The 27,906-nt window shown below is 38.9% G+C and overlaps 4 protein-coding genes across 5 annotated transcripts; all 4 read left to right on the top strand.

The window, feature by feature from the left end:
* The first annotated feature begins 160 nt into the window (after positions 1-160).
* On the top strand, positions 161-6,666 carry LOC131780880 (T-complex protein 11-like protein 1). The gene is made up of 8 exons (XM_059097480.2): positions 161-452; positions 1,780-1,900; positions 2,716-2,936; positions 3,026-3,162; positions 3,483-3,688; positions 4,493-4,674; positions 5,098-5,264; positions 5,641-6,666. The coding sequence occupies exons 1-8, from the start codon at positions 304-306 to the stop codon at positions 5,865-5,867; spliced, it is 1,410 nt and encodes a 469-aa protein (XP_058953463.1). The 5' UTR covers positions 161-303; the 3' UTR covers positions 5,868-6,666.
* A 558-nt stretch (positions 6,667-7,224) lies between these two features.
* LOC131780934 (titin homolog) lies at positions 7,225-20,301 on the top strand. The gene is made up of 13 exons (XM_059097560.2): positions 7,225-7,570; positions 8,979-9,260; positions 9,566-9,756; positions 9,970-10,203; positions 10,475-10,707; positions 11,381-11,580; positions 12,196-12,364; positions 12,538-13,371; positions 14,024-14,125; positions 14,535-14,810; positions 15,930-16,078; positions 16,851-17,531; positions 17,957-20,301. The coding sequence occupies exons 1-13, from the start codon at positions 7,496-7,498 to the stop codon at positions 19,316-19,318; spliced, it is 4,788 nt and encodes a 1,595-aa protein (XP_058953543.2). The 5' UTR covers positions 7,225-7,495; the 3' UTR covers positions 19,319-20,301.
* Positions 20,302-20,978: 677 nt separating this feature from the next.
* LOC131780938 (ribonuclease D) lies at positions 20,979-24,364 on the top strand. The gene is made up of 3 exons (XM_059097566.2): positions 20,979-21,505; positions 22,400-22,668; positions 23,942-24,364. Exons 1-3 carry the CDS (start codon positions 21,029-21,031, stop codon positions 24,117-24,119), a joined length of 924 nt encoding a protein of 307 aa, XP_058953549.2. The 5' UTR covers positions 20,979-21,028; the 3' UTR covers positions 24,120-24,364.
* Positions 24,365-24,793: 429 nt separating this feature from the next.
* On the top strand, positions 24,794-27,871 carry LOC131780937 (DEP domain-containing protein 7). 2 transcript variants are annotated; one of them, XM_059097565.2, is made up of 3 exons: positions 24,794-25,444; positions 25,814-26,447; positions 26,971-27,871. In XM_059097565.2, the coding sequence occupies exons 1-3, from the start codon at positions 24,831-24,833 to the stop codon at positions 27,301-27,303; spliced, it is 1,581 nt and encodes a 526-aa protein (XP_058953548.2). In that variant the 5' UTR covers positions 24,794-24,830; the 3' UTR covers positions 27,304-27,871. The 2 variants fall into 2 exon arrangements, with proteins under 2 accessions (XP_058953548.2, XP_058953547.2); XM_059097564.2 differs by having other exon boundaries at positions 24,794-25,453.
* Positions 27,872-27,906: the final 35 nt, after the last annotated feature.

Here is a 27,906-nt window from a genome sequence, read left to right as displayed (position 1 = left end):
GAAAATATAGTTAATACCTCGAACTGAGTTGGAACTGAGTCCAACAAAGAGACATTTTGAACGGTCGACCTATTATATGAAGCTTACATAAAGTACTAACTTACTTCTTAAATTAATTCCCAGTGTCTTTCGGTTAAATAATAAAACAAGGGAATGAGAACAGAATCATATCTATGTTTATTGTTGTGACTTTTATTGAAGAAATTTTAGCAGTACATACCCTTTTCAGCTGATGAACGTCAGATCGTAAGTATTTTGAAAGTAATAGAAGAATACAATTAAGAGGAATTGTTAAAAGAGGACATGGATGGCCCTCAAGATGGTGCGAACGTCTCTGACAGTTCAGAGGACAGTCAACGGAAGACTGCTAAGATTGTGTCACATATGGCTTTAGCACACGAATTGCTGATGGATGATTCATTCAAACTTCAGACGGAACTTCCTCAAAACTCGTAAGATATTTTATTCATTTGGTAACTCTATTAACTGTACCCCAAGAAAGGGCTTTACTTTTTCATTTTTTTTACTATTTATCACTACATCGCGAAATAGCAAGAACGATAAAGCGCGCGCGTGTTTACTTACTAAGAAAATTTAAGATTCGCGAGGATCCAGATGTACTTTGTTGGTGAAGACGAAATCATGGTAAAGTGTTTCCATCGAACAATTCTATTTTTGCCGAAAGTTTATCATCTCAAAGCTCGCGGCTTATTTACTTTAATTTCTGAGTTGTTAGTTATAATTTTCCCAGCATTGTAATTCATGAATGTGAATATCTGAAAATAATTCATATTCAACATTTTATAAAAAATTTCTTAAAGAATATTTCCCCCTATAAAATTGAAGAGCAGTAGGTACACTGAAGTCCCCTCCTTTTCAAAGAGAAACATAGATAAACCGAAGCAAACGTTAGAGGAAGTAATTTTGTATTCTGAACACAGTTGACACATTTTATGACGGTCTCTCACACAAGAGTAACATCATCATGATGTGCCGATTCTCAGGAAAGAGTCTTTTTTGTCCATGAAGTGTAAAAAAGTTGACGTAGGAAATCATTGGCTGATGGATATTCTTGCCTTTTTGATACCTAATGAGTATTTCAGTCAAAAGCAAAATTACTTATTTAAAAAAGGGAAGTTTTATTTTCAATTATTTGTGTAAGAGCTTGTAATTGTTGATGCTTCTTCCAGGTCTTTGTCACTAGCACTTTTTGAATAGGAGAATGTCTGTCCCCCCTTTATGGAATGCTAGTGCAGTGCAGGTAATCTCCAAGCATTCTTTGGTGTTGCCTTCTATGTCCCAAGGAAGACAGAAGCACTGTGCGAGTAATTAAAAGCATCAGGCAGAGGATGATCTCTTGTTCCAGAATACAGTGCTCTGACCATCAGTCCACCATGCTCCCATTAATAGAGATACCCACCATCCTTCCAAATATATTTTGAATGCTTATTATTATATCAGCAGCTACTGGGTCTGTTTGCAGTTACTGTAACTGATTCTGTTTGAGTGCTTAACCCTTTCATTCCCAAAAGAAATTGGGATGTAACCTCTCCATACATTATCTAGCAAACAGGTAATGATAATACTCAAAATTTTGAGGTAGAAGTTATCTTGATCTACAACCAAATCCTCATAAATAGTTACAAGGAAGTGTGTAGCAGCTAGAGGGGAGAATTAACAATCACATCTTGGGAGTTTAAGGGTTAGCATTCTAAAGATGAATAATTCAAAACTATAATAATTATGGTCATCTCAACTTGCTTCTTTTTTTCTCTCTAGACTTGAAAGACAAGTTAGGGATGTTGTTCACAAGGCATTTTGGGATAAACTTCAGGAAGAACTTAATCAGAAGCCCCCAGTCTTTAATCAGGCATTATCCTTGTTACAAGAACTTAAGGAGGTAATCAATATATGATGAAATGAGTAAAGCAGAATATAGATAATTTGGTTTTATCAATGGTTTGGAAATGTAAAATGACTATCATAAGGAGTTTCTGGAGCTGACATTCCAGGTGTTAGCCATTCATTAGAGCTGAATGTCAACTGACTGATGATATTAACAACACTTTTAGTTTAAAATTCAGGCAGAAAAGGGAAAACTCTATGACAAAGCTTTTTATTACATGTTTGTTGGGGTGTATTGCAGTTAAGGGCTTTAGAACATTTCTGTGGTTATAAAAGGGTTTAAAAATAATATTAAGTCTACAAGAGGGTATACAGTCAGGTAAATTTGCAAGGAGACGAGGGAAAGTAATGAAGAATACATTCAACTTTACACTTAGTTTAGTAATTTCACAGTTCAGTTCTTTGAACTTGACATCCAAAATGACATTTACTCTGTGCTATGTCCTGAGGAGGAGTAGGGCCATGAGAGCCAAATAGATTCAGAAAATTGGAGGACTGACAAAGAGTTTAGTTTAATTGTGGGTAAAAAGGACCAACCATAAAATACATAACGACTCATTTCAGAGTCACAGATTGTAGTGTTAAGGTGCAGAGTGCCAGCAACACATAACCACAAATAATTCAGAACAAGTCTTTCCTTCCCAGGACACCTACATGAAAGTACATCTTGTTAGTGCACAGTGTACTGGGGTGTAGTTATTAGTAAGTGTAATGCTAGCTTTGGGGGGCCATAATTTTTTGAAGAATTTAACTTTAACATGGGGTAGATTTGTCATAATGTTGCTCACATTTGCCCTGTTGATTTCACAGAACATTCTTTCATTGCTTCTCCCATATCAAAATTCACTCAAAACACACATCAATGAAATGTTGGACCTGGATCTTATAAAGCAACAAGCTGATCATGGTATTCTGGACATCTCCAAACTCGCACAATCTATTGTTGGTTTCCTAAGCAAAATGTGTGCTCCAGCAAGAGATGAACAAGCCAAAAAGATCCTATTGAATGAAGATATTGTGGACCTTTTCAGGTGAGCTGATAAAAAGTTGGAAAATATGAATTAACAAAAGGCATGAGTTTGAGCTTGAACCTGTATTATTGTTTCCTATTTTCATTCAGGGAAGTGTTTAGCTTGATAGATGCAATGAAGGTTGATATGGCTAACTTTCAGCTACAGACTATTAAACCTCATCTTATGCAGCAGTCAGTTGAGTATGAAAGGAAAAAGTTTAAAGATTATCTTCAATCCAATCCAGGTACTTAAATCACCTTTTGACTAAAAATTATTGAACAAATAAAGGCAAGAAAATGCTTGACCTTTTTAGCTTTTCTTGAGTGAGCTAGCCACTAAAATGGAAAAGTTGTGCAGCCCTGGTTGGAAGAACAGGTTGTGCAGGAAATGTATAGAATAGTACTGTATCTCTCTTTAATTTTTCCAGAGATTCTTTCATTATAACTAACATGCATAATGCTCCTATGGTTCACGTACTCCTCCCCATAGAGTTTCCATCAGTCCAAGGTGGCACGTTTTTTTGGAACTGTACAGCTACATTTGATAGTTTTCTGCCTTTTCTAGGAGGTCTCATGTCAACTAAAGTTTGGCTAAAACGAGCAGCAGAAGTGGCAACAGGAGTTGGTTTTAGGGCTGCTGCAGAAGTCTCTGCAGAAGCAGTTGACACCACAGACTTCAAACAGAAACTGCAAGATGCTGATCTAATTGATGTGTTGGTGCATGGGTATTTAGGAATAATCTTTGGAGAGGCAGGCTGGCCATTTCCAGAGGTAATTAAATGCAATTTTATGCCATGAAGATGTCACGTTAGTTTTATATCTTTGAGCTACACTTTAGGTATTCAACAGAATTCTTAGACTTTCATGTAGCTTTGATAATTTCTACTTCTTGAAAATTTCACTCCTAATACTTATGTCAGAATGCACTGAAAGCAGGTGAATTCACCCTCCAGTCGCAATCCACATCTCAACAGTTTTGTACCATTTAGCGAAAGATGTTTTATTGTCTTTTCACATGCATAGGATATAATAAAAAATTCTTAGTCCTATGAGGAATGGAACCTCGGAACTTCAGATTATGTGCTTTGATGCTCTTCTGAGCACTGAGCTACAGAGATCTCTGTTATGAGCTTAGCCACTTGGTTCATTCTTGCCAAGTGTCCTTGCATCCTGCTTGGGTGAACAATATCAAATGTCTCGTATGAGTAAAAAGAACAAGAAAGATGGCAAAAATTTCTGTTTATTTCAGTTTAGAAAATCTTTCTTATTCTATTTACTCGCAGACACTTTTGATATTGCTGATGCTAGCTGTATGCATTAATAAACCCAGTAATGACCTAGTTCACCAGAGTCTCTGTGCCTTAGTAGTAATGCGTCAGAGAGCGGAATCCGAATGTCTGAGATTTGATTCGTCACGGAGACTCTAGTCTTTTTCTGTCTCATGTCCGTGACAAGATAAAAAAAAGAAACATCTTTCACCCCAATTTATAAGTCGATGTCAGAGTGCACAAAAAGTAGGTCGGCGTCCGCGTCTAACAAACTTCCGTGCTTAAGTTCCTTATTGTTTTTTCGCAGACCTTGATTATGGATGAATTCCGATTGGCTGAGATGAGGTGGAGTGTTCGGCGAACCACTCTGATTGCAGCTGTGTTACTGGTGACCCTGAACACTATAGGTCAGCAGTTAGCCTCAGATGCGGCATATTTAGCCAACCTTAAGGAAGTGCTGTACATTCTCTTGGATGGAGTTCCTGAAGGGTAAGGTGAAATTGGTGCATTTCTCACAATAATCAGAAAAAATTGACTCTATGTTATTCGTCCCACGCTCGTGAAAAGACGAACAAATACCCTTCTTTTTTTGATTACCAAGCTCAAAATTATCGTCTATTTTACTTTAGTTATTCACGCGACGCTTTCGACATGCTGCTCCAAGAAGTATACAGGACGCACGACATAAGTGAATCTTTTAAAAGGCCTAGCAAACCATAAAGTTCTCTGTAGCTCAGTTGTAGAGCATAACGTGGAATCCAAAGGTCTGAGGTTGGATTCTTCATGGCCACTCAGATCTTTTTTTGTACCACACTTGTGGAAAGACCCAAAAAATATATAAATCTTAATCGTCAACTCGTCTGGGAAAACTTACTTGTGGCTCATAATTTACCTAAGTTTATATTACTGCAGTGACTTCCCTTCTGCTCTCCCTGGAGTGTATGAACAGACTGTGCGTGAAACTGAAAAGCTGCTGCAAGAAAGAGGACTGAATAAACTCACTTCCCAACAAAAGGACCTGCTGAAAGGACAAACAGAAGGAATCACATCTTCAGACCACACAGTGTTTAATTTAATTAGTAAGTACGCCAAATTGGCTTCCCCCTCGTTACACCGAGTGTCACCAGCATTGAACCCTTCAATTTGCCATCTTATCATTTCAACATATCACGGCTTCATCCTGGGCGTCTTTGGCCCAAACAAGGCCCTTTTAACTGGGTGTGGTCTTCGTGGTCCTACCGTTTCAGACTATCTGTTTCTTGATTGAACACTGCAATTCTTTCTGAGAACGCTTAGTCGGAAACTTAACTCAAATCACCACCAAGACATTGGTGCTTCCAGCAAACTCAGAACTTCTGTTTAGAAAAAATAGGCTCAACTTGCAAAGATCTCCTTCAAACTTGAAAAGTTTTTTTTTTATTCTGACACGTCCTTCTTTTTATTGTTTTTGGACAGCCACACGTACGTACGACTTCATGTTCAACAGCATAAAGAGACGATTTCTTCAAAAGGGAAGCAGAGAGAGCGGGCAATCCACCCAACCGAGTACCCCTCAGGGTCTAACAAGTGTGAATACGGAACTGTCCGAGATTACCGGCAGGTTTTCTCGTGTAGTTGGACACAACTTGGCTGTCTTCGTGCCTTTTTATGAGGACCTTCTCACTGAGATAAAAGGCTCTTGACAGTGACTTTTGATAATCACGTGGCATCTTTAGATACACTTAATTGGAATAACTTTGTCTCAGTAGAAAGCAAAAGTGAAAAATTAAAAAAATAAATTAAAAAGGAATTATTTTATAAAATCCTAATTATTCCAGTTTATCTTATATACCACAATTGTAAATTATGCTTAAAAAAAAGAAAGGAGACGTTGGTAAATGAATTTAAATCAACTCAACCTGTTGACGTGAATTTTCTAATTGCCTTTTTCATGTTTGCTTTTTGCATTTTTCTAGACAAAGTTATTGTAAATTAAGGTGTATATTTAGAATAGCTATACCAGAGGACTGGAATACGCTGTTGCCACTACTTCAAAACGGTTCTTTAGCGCTTTACTCGTAGCCTTTGTGTGAAAAAAATTTCTTGAACATATTTACATTATCCAGGTCACACTCTTGTTTAATAAATGATTTAACACTCTTAAATACACATTGTGTTCGCACAAGTTTTCCTGAAGTTGATTCATGTAATAATTTACATTTTGATGTGTTTTTGAGGGTTCGCTTTATCTCAAGTGACTTTTTAAAGATCATTTTATCTTTCACGGCTATAGATTCGATTTCCTACATCGAAAGTAAGTTACGTTTTAAAAATTTCAGCGGAGAGACATTATACTCACTCCTTTAGATATTATATTCTGAAGAGGAATGGTAGTTTACAAAGTTTTAGATAATTTAACGTTTTAGAAATTTCATGTGATATTTTAAAATATAAGTTATCGTGAACTGAATAAAAAGTGTGCGAAGAGGTTACCAACTCAGAGTGGCCTACTGTGATATTGCTACGTCCTGTGTTATAGGAATGACATTGATAACAAGAAGCACTGTTGCTTTATTAATCAAAGCTTGTTTTAGCTATGATACCATCTTAACCATAGTTTTGGGACCAGTCATTTATCGTCTGGGTGGTCAGAGAATTTTTGTTGTCTCTATATAATTTACCTGATCTTCATAAAGCTGTGCGATATTCTGATAGCCCTTCCATCCCCTTCTAGGCGACCGAGGGTAATTTTTTTGCGTATGTGGAGGATAACATGGAGCTTTTATTACCGATGGGGCATGTGATTAGCCTGCTAGCACTACCGCGCATGAGTATCTACAGCGCTTCTCTCGAGTTGAGCCTGAGAGCAAAGTGTGAACGCGAGAGATGCGAGGGGGTACTGGCAGGTGTGAGACCCTCGAACAGCCCCCACCGGTACGCTTCGCGAGAAGACCGCGAGATGCTCATCCAGCAACAATTGACTGTTGTTGGTTAAGGAAGGGGAAGTTATTCTGACATTGATCCTAATGGCCCCCGTAACTGGATAAAAGAACTGAATTCAAGCCCTTTCTCAGAGTTTTCATTTTATTACGTAATAGCCACATTAAGCCCTATATTTTTTACAAAGCCCTATTTCTTTAGAGTGTATTGAAGCGGCTAATGGCCCAAATGCAGACCTTTTAATTGACCTTTGTCGTATTAGCATATTGGCATGGTGACCATATGGTGTTTCGTGCATCTACCTAACCAGACGATGGGTCAAGATGGCGTGATGCGGTCCGTTGAATGTGTCGTAGAATGTTTTAGCGTCATATTTTTTGCCCTGAGTTAGATGTTTTCGCCGCTAGCTCGAGGGAAAGCTAGTTGGGATGGCGATCTACAATGTGAAACGTACTCGGATCAAACGGTAAGACATGAACTGCTCTTTTTCTTTTGTTCACTCAGGTTTTGTGTTTATTGTGATTCGTATTTCACTGCAAATGCATGAATTCACGAAAGACAAAAGATCGCGATGTCGACGAAACGAGAGTCTTGAAAATATTTGAATTTTAATTTGGAAAAAAATATCGATAGACCCATTAAAAGAAGGAATAATGCTAAAGTAAAGGGCTATTTTTGAAGCAGCTTATCGCTGCGGTTTGTCATCGTGAAGAAATGCCAAGCTTGTTGCCTGATTTGTCAAACCTTGCAAGATGGATGTTTAGAATTTCTGCTAAGTTCTTGCTTCGTCTTAGTCGCAGCTTTCTCTTTATTGACGTACGCATTCTGTTCCCTTGTAGCTGAATTTCACTTTTTGAGGGTTCAAGGAAAGCAAAATATTATTGTTATATTAGAGGTACCGCAAATATAATCTTACAGTCAGACCCCCTGACTGAAAAGAAGGGGGTGCAAATTTAGACTTATTAATTATCAAGAACGTTACTTTTAAACGGGTGTTGTGGAAATCCTTATGGCGAAAGTAAGCCTTACAGCTGGTTAAGGAAATATGTCGGCTACTATTTCCAAGTTCTAATTAGAGAAGTTTGGATTACAAGAGATAGAGGATAACAAATGCAAACTTCAAGTCGGCTCAGTTAATTTTCCTTCTGTCCTAAAATTAATGAAATGTCACGATTGTTAATCCCTTAAAAAAGGCCCGAGCAAACAGCTTGATCAAGGACTATACTGTCCGTGGACTAATGACTTGGCACTCATATTCCACTTGAGTAAAAATAATTTGTGCAAAGTCATTCTGTCTTTTAAAGGATGTTTTACAAGCCATTAACAATATAATCTGTTTGAAAACTAAACTTATAACTTGAGATCAGGCATTTAAAGAGTAATGCCTGATTGACTGGCAAATTTTGTCAGTGCATTTATAGTTTTTTTTGACCAGTGACACTGAGCAATTTTCAATTGAGTGTAAAAAGTAATCCAGTATTGCTTTCACTCAGTACATTGCTCTGTGATTGATCCAAAAACACTTACCCAAAATCTTTTAACCAATCAGACTCAAAATGATAGGTGGTCTGAAATAAGAAATTATCACTGGTAATTTAATTTGGACATAATACCAAATATTCTGAGGCTAGGTCTTCAAACAGGTGAATTGTCAGTAGCTAGAGTGAGTTATTAATTAAATAAAGATATTATTTACTTTTCTTGAGCTAAGGATAAAGAAAAAAATCAGTGCCTTGAGACAAGGAAAAAGTTTGGAGCCTATTGTTGTCTCTTGCCCTTCAGAAATGAACAAAAAAATTTCTTAAAGTCTATTCAATGACCCAGCTCAAGATTTTATTGCAATTCATGCTCATCAATTTTTTTCTTGTTACCAGTCCCCTATAGAGCCACTCCTACCTCATTTGACAAATCATTCATCATCTCGAAACAAATCAGCAAGATCAAGTGGCAGCCTCTTGTTGGAAGATGGACAACTTGCTCTCCCAAAGACATTTGTCACTCGTAAAGGTGCAATTCTTCTTTTCACCCCAAGTGATGAGGTTTGTAACCATAGTAATGAAGAGAGCCACTTCAAGAAAGAAAATGTTTTCGAGGCAGGCCTTAAACTCAGAACAGTAGGAAATCTAACCAACTCTGTGCTTGAGTTTGGGAAAGAGGTAAGATTATAAGATTCGGGGAGTTTAGATTTACTTATATCTTACTGGTCAGAGAGATGGTAGGCAGATGTTAGAATGAATCTAGCCTTCTCAGCAGGCTGTCCTTTCTTCATTTTTCAGGCTCCTTGCCTGGCAAATGACTTTCCTTTGAACTCTCCTTGAGCTTGTCTTTGTGTGCCTGAAAATTCTCCCAAAAATATGCCTGTTCTGCAGGCTAGAAAAAAATTTTTTTGACTGTACTTTATCTTTAGAATTTCACAGCTGACTTTCAGATAATAAAATATCATTTTGTAATATCTAAACAGGAAGAGGAAGCCTGGGAAGGAGTATCAGACTATCCAAAGGAAGCATCAGAGAAAGGAGAGCAACCAAAGAGAGATAAGGCATCTTTCCTGAGATTTCTTCACTACCTTGACTCAGAAAACTTGACAGCTGATAAAAATGTTCAGCCAGGAGCTGATCCAGATTATTACCTTGAAGAGCTTAAAAAAGCAAGGTATGAAATACATAAGTCAAGAAAACACATTTGTAGTTCATAATCTAGAAAGAGCTTCCTAATAACATCTCTGTCTGTTTTTTGAGGGCCTTCATTTCCAAGTACTGGGATTCAAAATTTGACAAACCCTCCATGTTTTGGGATACACTGAAAGCTAAAAGAAATGTTTGATTATCTGCTTTTTAAGTAAGATCTATTTTCTTTGTATTTCAGGGGCCAAAATTCTCACAGAAGATTTCGATCACAAACTCCATTTTCCACAAGAACTTCATACTCTACCAACACTGCTTCTCACTACTCTCATTTTTTGGATGATGATGATGAGATAACTGGTATAATACAAGAATACATGAAATATGGCAAACCAGCTGGGTGGAGTCACAGCAAGGAACACTTAGAACACAGAATTGTTTCCTCCGATCACATGCCAGACATTGGAATGGAGGGGTAATTACTTCAAGAATTCAGAAATAAAGGAAAATAGAGAGGGGTGGTGATTTTTAAGCTTCTTCATTGGAATAATTTGGGTGCCTGGTAGAAATTTCCAAGGGCATACTAGTCAAACCTTTTATCATTGTAAGGGGCTCTATAGGCTAAGCAGAATAAGGGAGCTGAACTTCCTCTCAGTACCCTGAAAAAGCGATGGCTTAATTAGGTCTACTACCATCGTTGTTTACCTTATATTTATTATCCTTTCAATTACCTTCTCTCGTTCTAGTCGAGAAACTTTGGAAGACTTCTCCCACTTTTCATCGCCCGGATCACCCAGAACAAATCGAGGCAATACCATTACATTTTCGCCGTCCATGCCAAGTATGGCTTTTGGTTTTGCAACCCACGAAGCTCAAGACTCGATATCAAGACCCAAAACAGCTCCCATCCCACCCACCCTGGAGTCACCAAGGGCTAACCCCAGGATTACAAGTGGTAAACCACCCCCTCTCCCGAGAGGTCAGTGTTAGACGCGAACGCTGTTTATAGCTAATTGGAGCACCTCTGGAAATGTTTCGACTTAAATTCGCAACCGAAAAAGTTAGTATGAAAGGAAAGAAATTGATTGGAGAATTCAACCAATCAGAGTTAAACGTGAGAAACTCTGGTGTCATGTGCGGGAACATTTGGGACCATTAATTTTGCTTTAGTCATCGTTTTTTTTTTTCGTTTTATGCCTATTGAAATGAAAAAAGATTTCCTTAGTTATCTCATTTAAAATTGATACAACCTGTCGAAGGTGTGCTTTTTGTTTGAAGCGTGTACAAATGTTGCTGTTGAGCGCGAGGCAAATTTAAGTGCGTTCTCTGTTTTTCCTTTTTAATTCGATAATCAGGGATTCTTTTTATCATAAATGATGTATGGGTGAAATCGAATCCGGTTCTGTTGGTGGACTTCCTCCTACAAGTTAAAATAATTGATGATACATTTCACTTTTCTCGCGATCATGTAGAAATCCGTCGTGGACTTGATCAGCTACTGATAATTACTAACGTTCCTTTAAAAGTCGATGAATTGTCGATTAAACTTACTGGCCAAATTGCGGCTGATTGGAAACCAACTAGTTGAACTGATACATACTAATAATAACTTGCACTTCAATTTCATCTCAGTACACAAATTTTTCTATTAGCACTTGGCTCGACGCCAAACCATCTTGACGAGATCATAAATGCTGACGTAGGCTTCGGTCGATTTCATCGACGAGGTCCCAATCCTAGAATGAGACTCAGTCGCAGTCCCTCGCCGTCTTTCCAGTTGGGATCATCCAGAGGAACGACGCCAGACTTTGCAACCAAGGTTCAACGCTTAGCCGCGAGCCCTGATGGAAAGGTATTGCACTGAGAGTTTTAAAAAGGGAAAAGAGTGTTGAGAAAGGGTGGCAATTTCTGTGTGACGTGTAGTAATGACTTTTTTTAAGTGAAGCCCTAGATAGAACTTCTGCAATTCATTTAGATCCTAATACACCATCCCTAAGGATAAACTTTGTATACAAGAGCGATTCGCATGGCTCCCGTGTTTTAGGAGAATGTCTCCTGCTCAGGTTTTCGCGATGGGTCGTTGTATTGTGAGAACATAACAGAATAGTTCTGAAAAGGGTTCGAACCCCGGAGTCGAGCGCGCTGACCATCAAGACGCGCCTATCAAAAACTCCAATTTTCTTTCATCTAGTTTGACTAAGTTTCTCCCGAAGTTAAAGTTTTTTCTTGAGACTATAAAACATTAAATGGGAGTGGCGTATTTTGTCGAAAGCTATGGTGAATATTCTAAACTGTTTTCCAAATACCGCCACAAAAGTGGAATCGCGAATAAAAAGTTTCAACCGATTCTTAAGCGATTGAAGGAATATTCCCGCTACCGCCCTATAGAAAAACTCCAGTGTAGACATTATAAGTGTGAAAATACACTAACTATAATTGCAGTCTTACCTTAACCTTTTTACCTTAGACCGAGGAATGGAACCGAACAGCAAATGTGATCGAGGAAGAAGACGAAGCTCCGTCACAATTCGATCAAACAGAAACTGGGAAGCGTTCTCGTCGACCATCGAGCGCTGCATCTCCTCGGAGTGGGAGAGAGGAGAAAGTTGGCATACAAAGGAGGGCTTCTAGTGCTGGTAAGATTGATGGAAAAATAGTTAACCTTTTTCTCGGTCTTGCTTTGATAGTCGCGCAAATACTTTATTGTTTGAAAACGAGAGCTCTGCCTTAACTGCGTTGTTCCTGGTGTTTCTGTGTTCTGTTCAAAACTTCAATGAAATTTGACTGAAATGAACCTCTTCTTTCACAGGAACAACGAACAGAATAGCCCGTTCCAGTCTCCACTCTAGTCGTAGTGCAAGCTATTCCAGCGTATCACATTACAATAGGGGTCAGTCTGCAAGGTCACGTGACGTGGAACGTGTCGGTAGCTCTCCAGATTTGGCAGAAACAGACCGAGATGAGGCGTCACCGACGTGGCCTGGTGTGAGAGATGATTTTTTCATCTTACAAGACGACATGGCTGATCATGTCGACGGACATCCAACGGGGCGAGTTTCTGGAGATACCACGCATTCGGAAATGTCATCACAAGCCCGTGACAAACTTGTAAAAAGCCCTTCTCCTCACCCAAGAAGTCCATCGGTTACCTCCCGAGTGGCTTCGGCGTCACCACGTTCGCCTTCAGTGCAATCTCGACACGAAACAATAGCTAAATCTCGAGGTTCATCGGCTATTTCTTCTTCCACCAGCGAGCAATGGCAAGATGCTATAAAAGCTGCTGCTGAAGAAGATGGTAGGAAATCGTCATCTTCCGTACGCGAGAGACATATCAGGAGTCGGCAAAGTGGTCCTGCGGAAGAAGAAGACGCACAAGATGGAACTGACATCGACACGAGGACATCGAGCGCAAAAACGGCTCAGGAAGGCACGGAAACGAGAGCGACTCTTGGAAGTGAGGCTGATCTGGCCCAGGTTTCCGAGACTATCTTTCGATCACAACCGGTGGTCGAAGGAGTATATGAATATTTGCTTCCAGAAGAAGAAACTGCTGACCAGGAATGGCCTTGTATCAGTGAGGGAGGAGAATTTGATTGGCCTGATGAAACAATTGAAAGTGATGACAAAAATGGCATCGCAGAAGGTAAGAGTGTTTCTTTGAGCTTTGTGAGATCCTTGTTGAATGCTATGCGATTCGCTTACGAAGCTTCCGAAAGGATCTCACACTATTTAAAGGAAGTCTCAAACGTTTGAACGTGGAAGCGTTGGTACCAAGAGATTTCCCCTCCCAGATTCACTGCATAGAGCCGCTGTTTTGAGATCAGTGAAACCTCCGGTTTACCAAAAACTTGAAGCATCTGTGGTCGCTAACGGAATATAAGACCTCTTAAGAAAGACCATCAATGGAAATTTTAGTTGTTTACAAAACTTTTTTTGTGAAGAAATTGCGCAGAGGAAAAGGTAACTCGGGGAGACTCAAATGAATCGTGAAGTACATTTTGGATGAGTGTCGTTAAACCAAACCCAAAGAAACTGCAGCAACCGATCAGAAAAGGCAAATACTTCAACAAGCCAATGGCAATTTAAGGTAAAAAAGGATCTGGTTTCGATCGTGGAAAAGCGCGGTTGACCCAGTCGCGATTGGTCTTTGTTTTTCATCTGATTGGTTGGGGGATTGACACGAATTTTCCACATGAATCTCAGCTGCAAAAAGTAACCAAAGAATCTCGAATTGATTTCCACTCTCCACTGAAAATAGACTCACACACTGTATATTTCCTTTTTTTTCGTTGTAGAGCTGACTATTTCTACCCGTGATGGTCCTCCTGAGAAGGAATTTCCTTCTGCGCTACCTGTAAACACGAAGGGAAGCTCAGACCCAGGACCCGCTCAACCAGGTACCTAAGATCCCGTTTTTGTAAGAATAAACGTTTAAGACATTTTGATTTTAGATTGCCTGATTGAAGATTGGATCGCTCTTTGGACAAGAATCATTGAGGCACCTTTATCTCAAGTGCGGGCCTTTCCTGTTAAAACCAAGATGAAGAAGTTTTTTTTCTCTGTGATCGTGCGAAAGAACTTCAAACGTAGGATGTATCTCGTACACAGAAGTATAAAGGTCATCTGATAGTAAATAAGAAAATGTCAGTAGTCTTGGAGTGCAGTCTATCTCACTCCCCGACGAAGGAAACTTTGTGACGTTAGAGGTGCCTATTTTCGAAGATTGAGTAAACCCTTCCTCACTTGTTTTAAAACTATAGTAATTGTTATAACAAGAAAATGCGTTTTTTTTTCGTCTTCGAGTAGAAACTCTGACGGAAGCGACAGAACTTGAGGAGGAGCAACAAGAAACGCCAACAATAGAGGTGCACAAAGATGAGGCTCTGACGTCAGTACCTTCGCTTCTGAAGCCACATGAAAGTGAGACTACGCCGTCCAGTATCGAAACTCAGGAACTCAAAGAAACAGAAACTGTTGTGGTCCAGTCCTCTCAACCAGTGGAAAAATTTATCGCTGACACAGCGATACATGATGATAGCATCGCCGTTGTGCAAGACTCTGCACTTCCTTCGCGCGTTAAAGGTAAGATATTTGGGTTTTCGCGAACAGACTGCTTAAAAAAAAAGTATAACTGTTTTTGAAAACAATGAGAATGTAACTCGAGAAAAAAACACTTTTCCTGAATTTACATCATTAATTTCTCTTTCTGCTTCAGGATTTGCTTCTTAATTTTGCCGAGTATTCCATAAACTTCAAATAAAATTTCATTTTGTCACGATGAGTGATAAAATTTTCTTATGCTCTGAGCTTTCTTGATTGTTATATTTTTGGTGCGTTTGAATTTAAATTTACACATTTACATCTCGAGTGGGCACGCCTAGCTGTACAAACAGATTCTGCTGACATCTCAATCTCTTTATACAGATTTTCCTTCAGACAAACTCGATCTATGTACAAGGCAAGAACCTATTAGAAAAGGTTTATTCGATTCTGGATAATCGTTTTTCGTATCTTGCAAAAATGCGTAAAAAATTCCGTTCTCTGGTTTTTAACAGGAATTATTTATGAACACATTACACCATCTGTGCCTTTTGTGTCGGAGGCCTCTAAGATTTAATGAATGTCATTACTCAAATAATACATCCATATTGGGCGATAATGGATATACGGAACTAAACTGAAGAGGTTAAAAGAGTCCCACAAATTTCTTGAGTGCAAATCTATTTTTGTCAGCTAGCTTTTTTTAATGAAGTCAATTTAAAAAAGGAAAGTTACCGATCACCGTTCATGCGTATGTAATGATGCATTAGATAACCGAGAACATGAATATCCAATTGAAACAACACAGATATGCTAATTCAGTGAGTAAAATAATAATTCCAATCGGGGGTTTGAAGGGAATTCACATTAGGCTTATCTGTCATGATAGTCGGTAAGGCGCTTTATTCTTTTAGACCTAAAGTGAAAGCTCTTTACTAAAAGATATTGTGACAGCCGATGTTGATAAAATGGTTACGATTAACAAAGTGTATCATACGTGTTTGAGTAAGTGCTTAGCGTTTTCCATCAGGAATTCAATTATGATTCGCTCATTTTTACCCAAACGTGCTAAAAACTGACAAATCTCTTCTTTTTTGATGCCCATGCCACCATAATTTTTTATCAATTCTCACGTTTTCCTATGCCCTTAAATTTTCTCAGAAGTGAAAGATTCCCTACTGAGTGTACCAGAGAAACCAACATCCACACCAGCGACAGTACCTCGTTCCAGCTCTCCCGCGCCGATCAAAGCTGAACAAATACTCCACAAAGAACTTTTACCAGAAGCTAGATTAGAACTAGTCGGAGAGGTGCGTTTATTTTAATGTATATTTCCCTTTGCTTCCCTAAATTCTGTATTTTGGGTAGTGACACACTTTTGAAATAATCATTTTCTAGGACGAATTTTTAAGCACGTGCTATTCTGGACGATCAGTTTAGCCGAGGTTTAATTTCCACTGATGTGATATGTACTTTACGATTCAGTCATAATTGACAGAATTTTTACATGTGCAGCTTTCAATCATTTGAAGTGGCAAATACCTTTTAGAGTGATGGCTGGTCATGTTGCAAACGGCAAAACTGACGATACTTATAAACATTTCCATACATTTCTTGAAGTCGCTGCTAAGTTAGTTATCAAGGATAATCATTTGGCCGTCCGCTAAGCTTAGATTTTGTCCACCGACCAAACAACCACCACGACCAGAATTTTAGAAGGCAACAACATTCAAACGGTATGATTCAGGTCGTGAAAACGCGTGACTTCGAAGAATTTAAATAATACTTTTCCAATGCTAGATACTCTTTTGCCTATTCCACACGCTGCGTGAATAAGTGCCTGCGGATACACAGGATAGAGCAGCGGCATAACCCACCTCAAGTAAGGCGCGCGGAAATTTGAATCCGTGAACCCAGCCCTCCCCCCTCCCACCTCCTTTGAAAAATCCTGGCCACGCCCCTGTTCTTTTCTATTTTATGGTAGTATCCTGTCTCCTCTACAATGCTCCATATCTGTATCCTTTTCTTTACTGAGAAATTTACTTTCGCTACCATTTACGTTACTCAATTTATATCCAATAGGTGGACGATAATCGACCTCCTTCTCCCTATAAGGAAACCATTGACATCGAGAAATCGCGGCCATCGTCCCCAATAACAGAAGACCAGAGAAGTGTTCCCGTGAGTATCGGTGAGGCCGTGCGAAATTACATCGAGTCTGGGCAAGAGCCTCAAATTCGTGATAGGTCTACGCGAAGCCGTCGAGGTTCAGAGACTGGGGCTGAGGAAAAAGACATTGAAGCGAAAGCTGTGGAGAAGTCAAGCCTCTCGAGTATGGAAAAAGAAGCGATGAGTCCAACTAAACCTGAAGCTGTGAAACCTAAAATAAATAAGCAATCTAAACCCATCTCGTCAAACGTCATTGAAAAGCCGTTTGGTAAAAACAAGGCTGAGTCGAAACCTGATCATTCAGAATTGAATTTATTAAAAAGCGACGACAAGGCAAAAGAGGTGAAAGAACCAACAGACGAAGAAAGAGAAGCCCGCCGTCAGATAGTCAGCAGTTTGCTTAACAAACATGATGCGCCTAGAGATGGCAAACTGGAGTTGGAGGGTATTGGGAAAGAGGGAGAAGGAATCGATTCCTCTTCAGGAGGACTGGTCACTAGAACAAGTCCACTTGTAGCAGAGAAAAAGAACGATTTGTCCGATTTGGCGGCACTGGTTAATAAAAATAAGACACCAAGTAAAGTTAAAGAAAGGGTAAGTACATTTTGATGGATGTAGCGAGAATTTTGACAAACTTCATGGGGAAATGACATGGCAAATAATTTTTGAATAAATTTCGTTCAGTTAGAACCTCCGTCTGTGTGGTGCTGATGAAATTGTGCATCAAGAGTTATCCCTACATTTTTTTCTTGCTAAAACGTTTGACCCCATTCCCATAAAGTACCCAGGGCTCTACGCTACGAGAAATTTTCTTAAGGCAGAAATTCAACTGTGTCAATTATAAACCAACAAGGCAGCTAAGCTCTTTGTTAAAAACAGGGTCATGAGAAGGACCTATGTTGGCTTTAATACAAGCATAGAATGTCCATGTCCAATCTTAAGCCCCAAATAAATATTTTTGCCAAACTTAAGAATAAGCAATGGTAATTATAAAATATTTTCCGTCTGAATTATTTCAGAAAGCCGATTCGAAGAAGAAATCTGGAAAACATGGGAAATTTGCCAAGAAAAAAGATGAAATTACAGTAGATCCTGAAAACATAGATTTTGAAGCATTCAACACACCAGATATGTTAGATGGAATGGACGATGAACTACGTCAATTTATTCAGGAGCAGAGTAAGGCCACGTCAGCTACTGATAATCAGCCAAGTAGTAGCGCTTCTGCTGTCAATTATACAAAAACGAGGAAGGAGTCTGTGCAGACCTTAGATATGCCGCAAGTTGCTCTAGAAGTTCCACTTGACAAGAAAGACGCGCACGCTCCTTCCAAACCTATAAAATTGACAAAGAAGGAGCTGGCTAAAATCAGAGCGGACCAAAGGAAAGAGGAACGGAAAAAGAAGGATGAAGAGAAGAGAATGAGGGAGGAAGAAATGCGTTTATTAAAAGAGCGTGAAGAGGAGGCAGCCTTAGCCAAAGCAGAGGCAGAAGAGAAGCAGAGAAATATCGAAGAAGAAAAGATGAAAAGATTGGTAGAGGAGGAAGAGGCGAAACAACAGGAACAAGAGGCGCTGGAGAGGTTAAAAGAGGCAAAGAAAAAGGCTCGTGAAGAACGAGAGCTACGGAGAGCAGCTGAGGCCGAGCGAAGGAGGCTTGAAGTTCAAAAGAAACGAGAAGAGAAGAAGAAACGAGAAGAGGAGCTAAGAGAGCGAGAGAAAGAACTTGAGCAGCAAAAAATGAATCGCGAGAAAAGAATGGCGGAAATTGAAGAAGCTCGGCGGCGAAAAGAAGAAATGGAGCGCTTGGAAGAAGAACAGAGACGTGAAGAAGAGAGGCTCCTTGAACTTCAAAGGGAAGAAGAAGAACGAATGTTGGAGGAGGAGAAAATACGCGAAGCAGAGGAGGAGTTGCGGAGGCTGCAGGAAGAGCGGGAGTATCGTGAACAGATGAGGCGAATAGCTGAAATGCAGGAAGCTAAGTTGAGACAGGAAGAAGAGGAAAGGTTGCGCAGGGAAGAAGCAGAACGCCAGCGGGCAGAAGACGAAAAGCGCGGGCGAGAGGAAGCGGAGCAAGAACGACTTCGAGAGGAACAGAGACGCATCGAGATGGCTCGTAGATTGGAAGCTTTAGCGCGTATGCGATCTGCTCAGGCGGCCGCCAGAAGGAAAGCGTTGCTGTTGAAGCGAAGAGAAGACAACGTGGAACGAATGCAGAGCTTGAAACACACACGTTGTGGACAGGGCATTACCAGAGCCTTTGTTTTCACATACTATACACACATACCAAGAAAGATTTGGGAGGTACCGATTGGCTTTACCAAGAAAAAGAAGGGTTTTGGATCACCCAGAAGAAAGCCTGCGCCGCCTAAACCGCCGTGATTATAATAGGGCATTGTGGTGGATGTCACCTTGGGCGTCTAGAGGTGACGATTAAAAAGATTGATCTCTTTCAATCAGAAAAAGTTTATTTAGGATATTATGAGTTTAAGAACGTCAGTTACAGGATTTTATTTTTACATCAAGGAAAGTATTACAACGCACCAAATTACCCTTCTTGACAGGGTATGCATCAGTACTAAGATTTGCGTGCCGGATGATAACGATCCTCGGCATCGAGGTTCTTGTAATAACTGTGTATGAGAGATCAGATAGCTAATCAAATCGGTGAATACTCTTGGAAGAATGTTGTCAGGTTGAGCAGGAATGCTGCTAATTACCTCATCATTCCTTTTAGTCAGTTTTGTTATAAAATTATTTATAATTGTATAGGAACGATTATTTAATAGGGAAGATGCATACGCAATGGTAATACTCAAAACTGAGCGGACCTGAAGCAGTCGGAAACAAGGGTAAAAACTTTTTTTTGGCTACACGATTTTGAGCTTTTGTTAAGTTTTCCATTTGCGAATTCAAGGAGAAACCGGCTCTCTAGATGCTATAAATTGGCCAGAATTATTAACGATGCCGCTGTTTTGTTGTTTTCACATCTTGACCAAAGAAAATCACGAACTGCCCAAAAAATCGCGAACTGTCCAAAAAGTCACGAACTGCCAATTATTTGTGTACATCATAAAATTTTGAGCTTCAAGACAAAAGAGTATGACACACAACAACCGCAATGGATCGTTCCAAAGTAAATGAAATAACTGATCGTTAAAAAAATACATTGTAAAATTAGTGGAAATATTTCCTTTTCATCTCTATTTAATGTAGGTTCTTTATTACATATGATGCTGGAAAATCATTATTTAAGATTATTTTGAAAATTGAAGTTAAAACGAAATGATATATTTTTAGAGGTCATACAATGGAATGTAGTTTTCAGTCTATTTCTACAAAATAAACCGAAATATAACTGACACAGCAGTGTATTATGTGTTCGTGCTATCTGTGTAGTGAGTTTCCCATTGATAATTGTACGTCATTGAAAAGGGGTCAACTGTTATTGCCTTAAAACGTACAGTTTATATACCCAGCCAAGAGCACAGAATTTGAGGAGATATGTATGAAATCTCCAAAAAAATAATTAGGCGATTTCAAAAGTTTGGGACTGTTTGCCCGTGGTCGCAGCTTCTCACCTATTCGAGTGCCTGAACAACCAACAACCACTCCGTAAATGTCTTAGTATAGTGGCCATTATTAATAGATGGAAAAAGTGGAAATTGGTAGAAAGGTTACTACTGCAGATACAAAGTTAGCATGAATAACTTCGCATTATTGTTGAGAAGTACGGATCCGAAGCCGTAGTAATTACTTTGGATCCGTAGACTGGACTATAGGACTTATGATCTATCATTTAAAGACTGTACCCGTAGTCATCATCACTTCTGTACCAATATCCAATTTTTCTTTTTGTTAGAAGTGCAGTTACAGGCCAGCGTATTCTACAACTTTACAGGCAAATTTTGTATGGGAGTGAGGACGTCTCCTTCCCCATCCACCCCACCCCCCTTTATTCCCTGTGTGCGAACACGGTTACCCTTAAAATGATGCCGCTGTCTGAGCCCATATCATCAATATGGTTATGTAAGACTACGTGATTTGTCCAACTTATGAATCGAAGCCGAAAGCACTTTAGATTTTCCAAAGATGTACAAACGGCTCAGAATACAGGGAATAAAAGCTTTAAAGGATTTTTCAGATTACACTAATATGAAAAAGAAAGCCTCAAGGGCGTGCTCGACCCACAAAGACGAGCCGCACAATAATCCTGGACTTAGGTCTCCCAGTGGTACAACCCGCACATTTGTCTTACCGAGTGACTATTTTACTCGAAATGGCCAAATTCTGCAGCCGTGTAAGTTTCCAGGGAAAGTTCACATCGTCCAAAATGAGGTAGACGAACGGCGACTGGTGGAGAATGGTGAAGTCTGTCAAGATTTCCAGAATCAAGACGCTCTCGGACTAGATACAGAGTCTGTGCAACGTCTGAATGCTTTGCCAAGGATCACTTTGATTCAGTTGGCCTCAAAGAAAAATGCCGTTTTATGGATATGTAATCAGGGAAACTTTCGCGAAAAACTTCCGCCATATTTGTTATCCCTTTTTCATGGAGACGCGTTGAAGGTAAGGTGAGCCAGTGACTCAGTATTAGTCTAGCAAAACATGGGATTAGGGTGAGGGGGGGGGGGGTTGGTTTTGTAGTGGTGGGGTGGAGGGCACTCTGGCTATGAATTGGGCTGCTGAGGCTCTGAAACCCTGGCCATGTTTAAAAAAGAATACCTTCTCTTTAGGAGAATGAATAATGATACATTCACTGTCAATATTCATAATTATGTATTCTAAACAATAGTTAGTTTATAGAGTAAAACTACAGAATACAGGGTCACTCATTGACATCTCATTGAATCACAATACACCCTCTTGTGTTCTGCCTTGTTCCTTGAAGCATGCTAGCAAAGTGGACCTCAGTGGCACTGTCTTCTCTAGTCGCATGGTTTATAGTCTTATCATGGACATTTCTCTCCCTTTTGGCAAGGTTTGATGTGTATTTGAAGATATCAGCAGCACAAAGTTCCTACAGACTTGAACAAAAAGTCACAAAAAGAACTATTACACAACCAATTTTAAATGTGCAATCTCTTACATTCCAATAGGAGGTAAAAACTTGGACAGCTTTTTTAAGTCTTTGTTGAAGAAGAGAGAGAGAGTGACTAATCTATATTTTCTCTGTGATAATATTATGTAATTTCTGAGTTGTTAGTAGGCTAGCATCTTTTTGATCACATAATATCTTCTCAAATTGTAAATACACTGTTCAAACATGGTGAGATAGAATTAATCAAGGAAATTAAATTCCTCCCTTTAATGGTAGCTTTCAATTTTAGTCAATAGATTTGTTTTAACACCAGTATGCTGATTAAGGCATCTAAAATGGATCCATTGCTTTTGTTAGAAGACATTGTGTAATATTTACTATTTAGAGTTTGGAGATGACTTTTTTTTTTCCACATGTAACAGGTGGGGCATGCCATCTCTCTTGATGCAAGCTTGATTCAAAATCAATACGGAGAGTGCATAAACAATATGGTAGACACCCTAATCTGGGCCCGTGAAATGAACTGCTACCCACTGAGCTTAAGAGCTATGTGTGCTATTTTCTTTGATGAGCTGCTATCTAAACAAGTTGGAAGGTCTGACTGGTCACAGACAAAATTAACTGAAAGGCAATTATTCTATGCTGCCACAGATGCTTGGATATCACTCAGGGTATATAAAGAAATGAAGAGGTATGATGTAATTGCTTGCATGTTGCCAACACTTCCTATCAACTGACTGTGAGGTCTGCCCATTACTTTCTCTCTCTCTCTGGCAAAATAATTATATTAATTAATTATGAACTTAACTTGCTATAATTCAAATTTGTCTGCATTAGATGTAGATTTTTCATCTTGGTCATCAAACCGGAAAGGACTGGAAGATACTTGCATTCACTGTTCTTAAATTTTTTCCTTGGGTTGGAAATTGAATCTGGTTTTCAAAAGATTAAATTTCTTATTTTCCTTATTCAAGGCTCTGATCATAACTGTTGTACGTCAAAAAATTTTAAACCAAAACAAGCACTTGAACCACTGAACATATTTGGCATGCAATAATAACTATATTAAATCCTCCAAATTCTAACACAGTCTACTAAGTGAGGAATCAGTGAGTGCTATTGTGTTGTAGAGGAGAAATAAAAAGGGAAGGCTGAGGATTAACTTTATTTTCACATTTACTTTAGAATGATATTCTTTGGGATGTCTACTTACCCTTTCACTAGTCAAAGCTGAGTCTGGTCTTGTTTCCTAAATATTTTTTGGGATGAGTGCAGTGTCCTTTCTTCAACAGCCACATCTTCTTGACCCTAGAAAGCTTACCCTTAAGCCTTCACACCCTAATATGAGTATCTATATTATCCATACTCTTCTCTATACAAACAAATTAAGGGGTTAAGTTTCAAAAGATACTGTTGTGTTGCATTGAAGGGAGCGTATTAGTATTATCAACTGAATTGATAACATAAATGGGCCCCTGTAAATAGTTTCAAAGCTGGTGTTTCAAGCATTAGCCCTTTTTCAGATCCAATGGACGCTCTGACAAAGGGCTAAAGCTCAACACATCAGCTTTGAAACTCTTTGCAATGGCCTATTTTCATTATCAACTCAGTTGATTATACTAAATTACCCAGTTCTTCTCAACACATTTCTTTTGGTACTGACAAAGAGAATTTGCTTAACAATCAAAGCCTCATAGGTTGGCTGTCATTTACTTTATTCTCCTGACTTTCATGTTTGATTCAGTGTTGATACTGTAATAAACTAGTCACAGGTGGGCTATAAAAGGGGTCAAGGGCTCCACTCTGTTCAACTGAAACTTTGAGAGGATGTAGTGCTCAAGAAAATTTTTGAGATACTTATATCTTATGAATTATTATGATTTTCTATGGTGAATTAAGTTTTGGTTAATCAAGACAGCTGGAGCACTCAAAATGCCCCTCTCTTTGTTAATTTCTGTAAACAGGACAGCTAAAGTAAACAGACTACCCCTTTCTCCACCTCTTGAGTCAACTATGGATGTGTTCAAGACAATGCAATTAGCTAAGTCTGAACGAAAGAAGAGAAGATTGATAAGAGAGAGACAGAAGAAGGAAAAACAGGCCAGCCAAAGTAAACAGATTGCCCCTTTCTCCACCTCTTGAGTCAACTATGGATGTGTTCAATCAATTCAGTTAACTAAGTCTGAATGAAGGAAGAGCAAATTGATAAGAGAGAGACAGCAGAAGAAAGTAGATGAAAGAGGGCTTTGAGTGACAGCTCAGAGAATTGACATGGTGATTTGAAAAGAATCTAACCAAGTTTTTTTCTCATCTCTAGGATACAACTTTTCAAAAGTCCTTTCCATTATGGTACAAGTAACAAAACTTAAAAATTCTCTATTAAAGTATTGTTTATTGTGAGCAATTGTCTGTTTATTTGTCAGAAATGATGTGGTTTATTTTAATGCTGTAGCTTTTGCCCTAAGCGGCATCCATATGTTTACACACAAGCACCATGGGGGCAGCTACCATTGTAGACTGAGGGACCAAATCTGGGACCCCCTTCGATTTATTAAGAATTCCTGAAAAATGCATTCTTAACATGGAAATAAAGAGGTCATTCAACTGACCAAGTTGGTTTATGTAGAAAGATTTCCTCAGTGTTGTAACAAATTGAGTATCGCTTACGACAGCGTAGAGGACAATAATTTATTTATTTATTGTTGCCTTTTCCAGTATTTCTCGTCATATGCAAATTAAGCTTGTCACATGTCTTGGCGGTTGATTCAAACTTTCTAAATTTTTTACTTGTGCCCGCGGCGTGTACCAACGGCGTAGAGATTCCTTTTGAGGGTTTGAAATTCCATAGGCATTATGACTGAAAACAAACCCGTAAACTACCGCGGTAATGGAGATGTAGCTGAGCACAAGCCTTTCAGAGCAACGAAAATTTGGAACGATCTCATCGCACATCTTCGAACCCAAGTCGAGCCACGTCGAAGGCGGTGGAAGTTTCAGTATTACGAGAATTGTTTTCGTGGTGGAGATGTTGTTGAAGTACTCCATTCTTACATTCAGAGCAATCCACTATTATCTAAAGAAGCCACTCGCTCCCAGGTCAAATCTTTATGTCAGATTTTGGTGGAAAAAAGAGTAATCGAGTGTGTTTGTGTTGACAGCAGTAAAAGAGACACCTTCGAGGAAAACAACAAATTGTACAGATTTTCGTCCGGAGATGGCCCCCTGGAACACGTATTTCCTTCCCCCCTTCAACAGAAACAGAAAGTAAATAGAAAGAGGAGTCTTCTTGGTGAAAAGGAGAGGAAGCCAGCGAGCAGGAGAAAGTCAGTGAGTTTTACACCAAAGGCTCAAAAACGATTCGCTGATCTTCTCATGTCCTCAGAATCTCCTGAAATTTTTAACACAAGGACACACGAAGCACCAAAGAAACGAAGAAGGCTTAGTCTTGACCCTGGTCTTATGATGAGGTACAAAATGTTACTAATTGAGTTTTAGTTTTCGTCTTTTATTTGCCTTATTTACAAAATACAAACAATTTATTTACAGCGGTTATAGCTAGAAGGCGAGAAGACCCAGGAAGCCACCGGGCTTGTAAAGAAACTTCCATGCCTAAGATTCAAATGCGACTCTGCTTTGTAGGGCATTGGTGGATATCTCAGTGTAACTAGAAGTAGTTTTGGTTGCTAAACCAAAGTTTTCCTATATTAAAAAGATATGGCAATTGAGACTCGAATTCGTGTTAATAATTAACTTATTATGTCCTAGGCTATATGTTATGTCTGGCAGCATTATTAAGTGAAGTTGTTGATTTATGCTGAAATTCTGTCTTCGCACAGAAGGAACAAGTCAACCATGTTCCCTGATTCAACTGATCAAGCAGATTTGACAACCAAAGTGTGGTTTGAAGTGGCTCTATCACAACTCCTTAGACTTACCGATATTCCTTTCCTTGAGGACATATTGACCTTGCCATTGACAGATAGGAGAAATGGATTTCTAGCAATCCACAATAGTGTCCAGGAACCTTGTATTCATAATGATAGCCAAAACAAGGAGAACATCAGCAATTCAAAGTCAAGCAATGTTTGGGTTACAGCTGGCATGGAGTGCATTGAGTTGCAAAAAGAATGTCCTTTAGCACAGCGTGGTGAAGACAGCTATTCAAATTTGAAGAACATTGATAAAACACAAATTCACCAGCTTTTATCAGAATATTATGGATCACTAGAGGACTCATTGATTCCTTCGAACCTAACTGACTTGGTGGATGGTATTCTCTCAGTTCTTGTCAAAGACTGGAAAAAGACTGCAAAGTTTCTGCCACTGTTGGTTATGATGCTTGGGGAAAGTCAAAGGAAACACCTTAGGCATTTGTTGACTTTTATTGGAACAACTGAGGGAACAAGCAATGGAAGGTTTATTGTGAAGAAGTTCATGAGTGCTATCTTACCAAGAGATGTTAAAGATAAAGTGAGTTGCATTTAGTCTTTGTCCTACTGAATGAATGATGGGGAAATGTTTGAAGCTAATTTATTTATTTATTTATTTTTTTAAATGTATAACATGCGCAGTTAAGTTACCTTAAACTTCACAATCACGACCAACCTCACAGAATTAGGTACATTGCTTTGAATCCTTCATATGAGAGGAGTCCAGTGACTGCCAGTATGAATTGATTTTAATGGGATCCAACATTAAAAATATGTCGGGGGTTCAACAAAGTTTCTTTATTTCTTGGGAAGTGGAAAGTACATATAAACTTTTAAAGAAATGTTGGGAGTTACTTTTTGTTGCCAATTTTTCTGAGGACGTGACAATTTTTATTGCTACTTGGGCACAGACATGCTTATTGTTTTAGTGTTTTGTTGGTTAGGTTTCTTGCAGTGGAATGGAAGTGTAACAGGTGCAATTGGGCTGCTCTTTGGCTCATATAAGTGCTGCATATAACATGAGCCTCACTTGATGGAAATATCGAATTTTTTCTCTCTCATAGGGGTCAGGCCATAAATTGGTTTCACTAATGGTGAGGAATCAGTGCCACATGTTCAAAGTACCATCTGAACTTAAAGAGAAATTAAAAAGAAATATCTTCTTTGCTCAGAGAGATATTTGCCCATCCTTGCCTTCCACTGTTTGTCAACAAATGTCTCTTGAAGAATACAGAATGCAAGCAAAGCAAACAACAGGTGAAGCCTTGAACAAGCTCATGCTCTTTATCATTGAAAACCTACAAATGAGTGTAAAAGAAAAGGAGGAGCAGCTTAAGCTTTTTCAGAAACACCATAATGACTTGTTTTTACGGCAGTTTCCAAATGGACAGTTGTGAAAAGAAATAGCTCTTCTAAACTGTTTCCAAATGGAAGTGTCCAAGTAACAAGTATAAGGTTTTACTGTAATGCTTGGAATAGAGAAAAAGGCCAAAATCCCAGAGATGAATTGATACAAGTGTCTTAAAATTCTTGTTACATGCAGTTGAGCTTGGCCAGTGGAATATTTTCACTCCCACTAGGGTCCCACTAGCCAAAGTTTTGGTTGAATGATTGATCACTATTTAAGTCCTTAAATTTGTTAGTAAATTATAGCTGAGAAATACATTTGAGCACGAAAATTATTCAGGGAGGTAACTTTAAAATTTGAACTCTTAATTAAATCATATATTTAATAGTATTTAAAAGTTAATATTTATTGAAACAAAAAAACGGGGTGATGTATTGAAAAAGGTTCATGTATTTGTTGAGTATGAGTTTCCATTGATGTACTGTTCGGGTGGATATCACCATTCATCCTCACCCTCCTTGATAACTTCATGTATTTAGAATAGCCTTAGGTTTGCTAAATTCTCAGGCAGTGGGGGCTGTGAAAACGAAAATGGGAAAGTCAAAATAAAAAAGTTATCCCTCCAAGTGGTGTCTCTTGTTTATGCTTCAAC

The sequence above is a fragment of the Pocillopora verrucosa genome, chromosome 1, assembly GCF_036669915.1.
Source record: "Pocillopora verrucosa isolate sample1 chromosome 1, ASM3666991v2, whole genome shotgun sequence".
Lineage (NCBI taxonomy): Eukaryota > Metazoa > Cnidaria > Anthozoa > Scleractinia > Pocilloporidae > Pocillopora > Pocillopora verrucosa.
The sequence above is the reverse complement of the archived record's forward strand: the minus strand, read 5'-3'. Positions and strand labels throughout refer to the sequence as shown.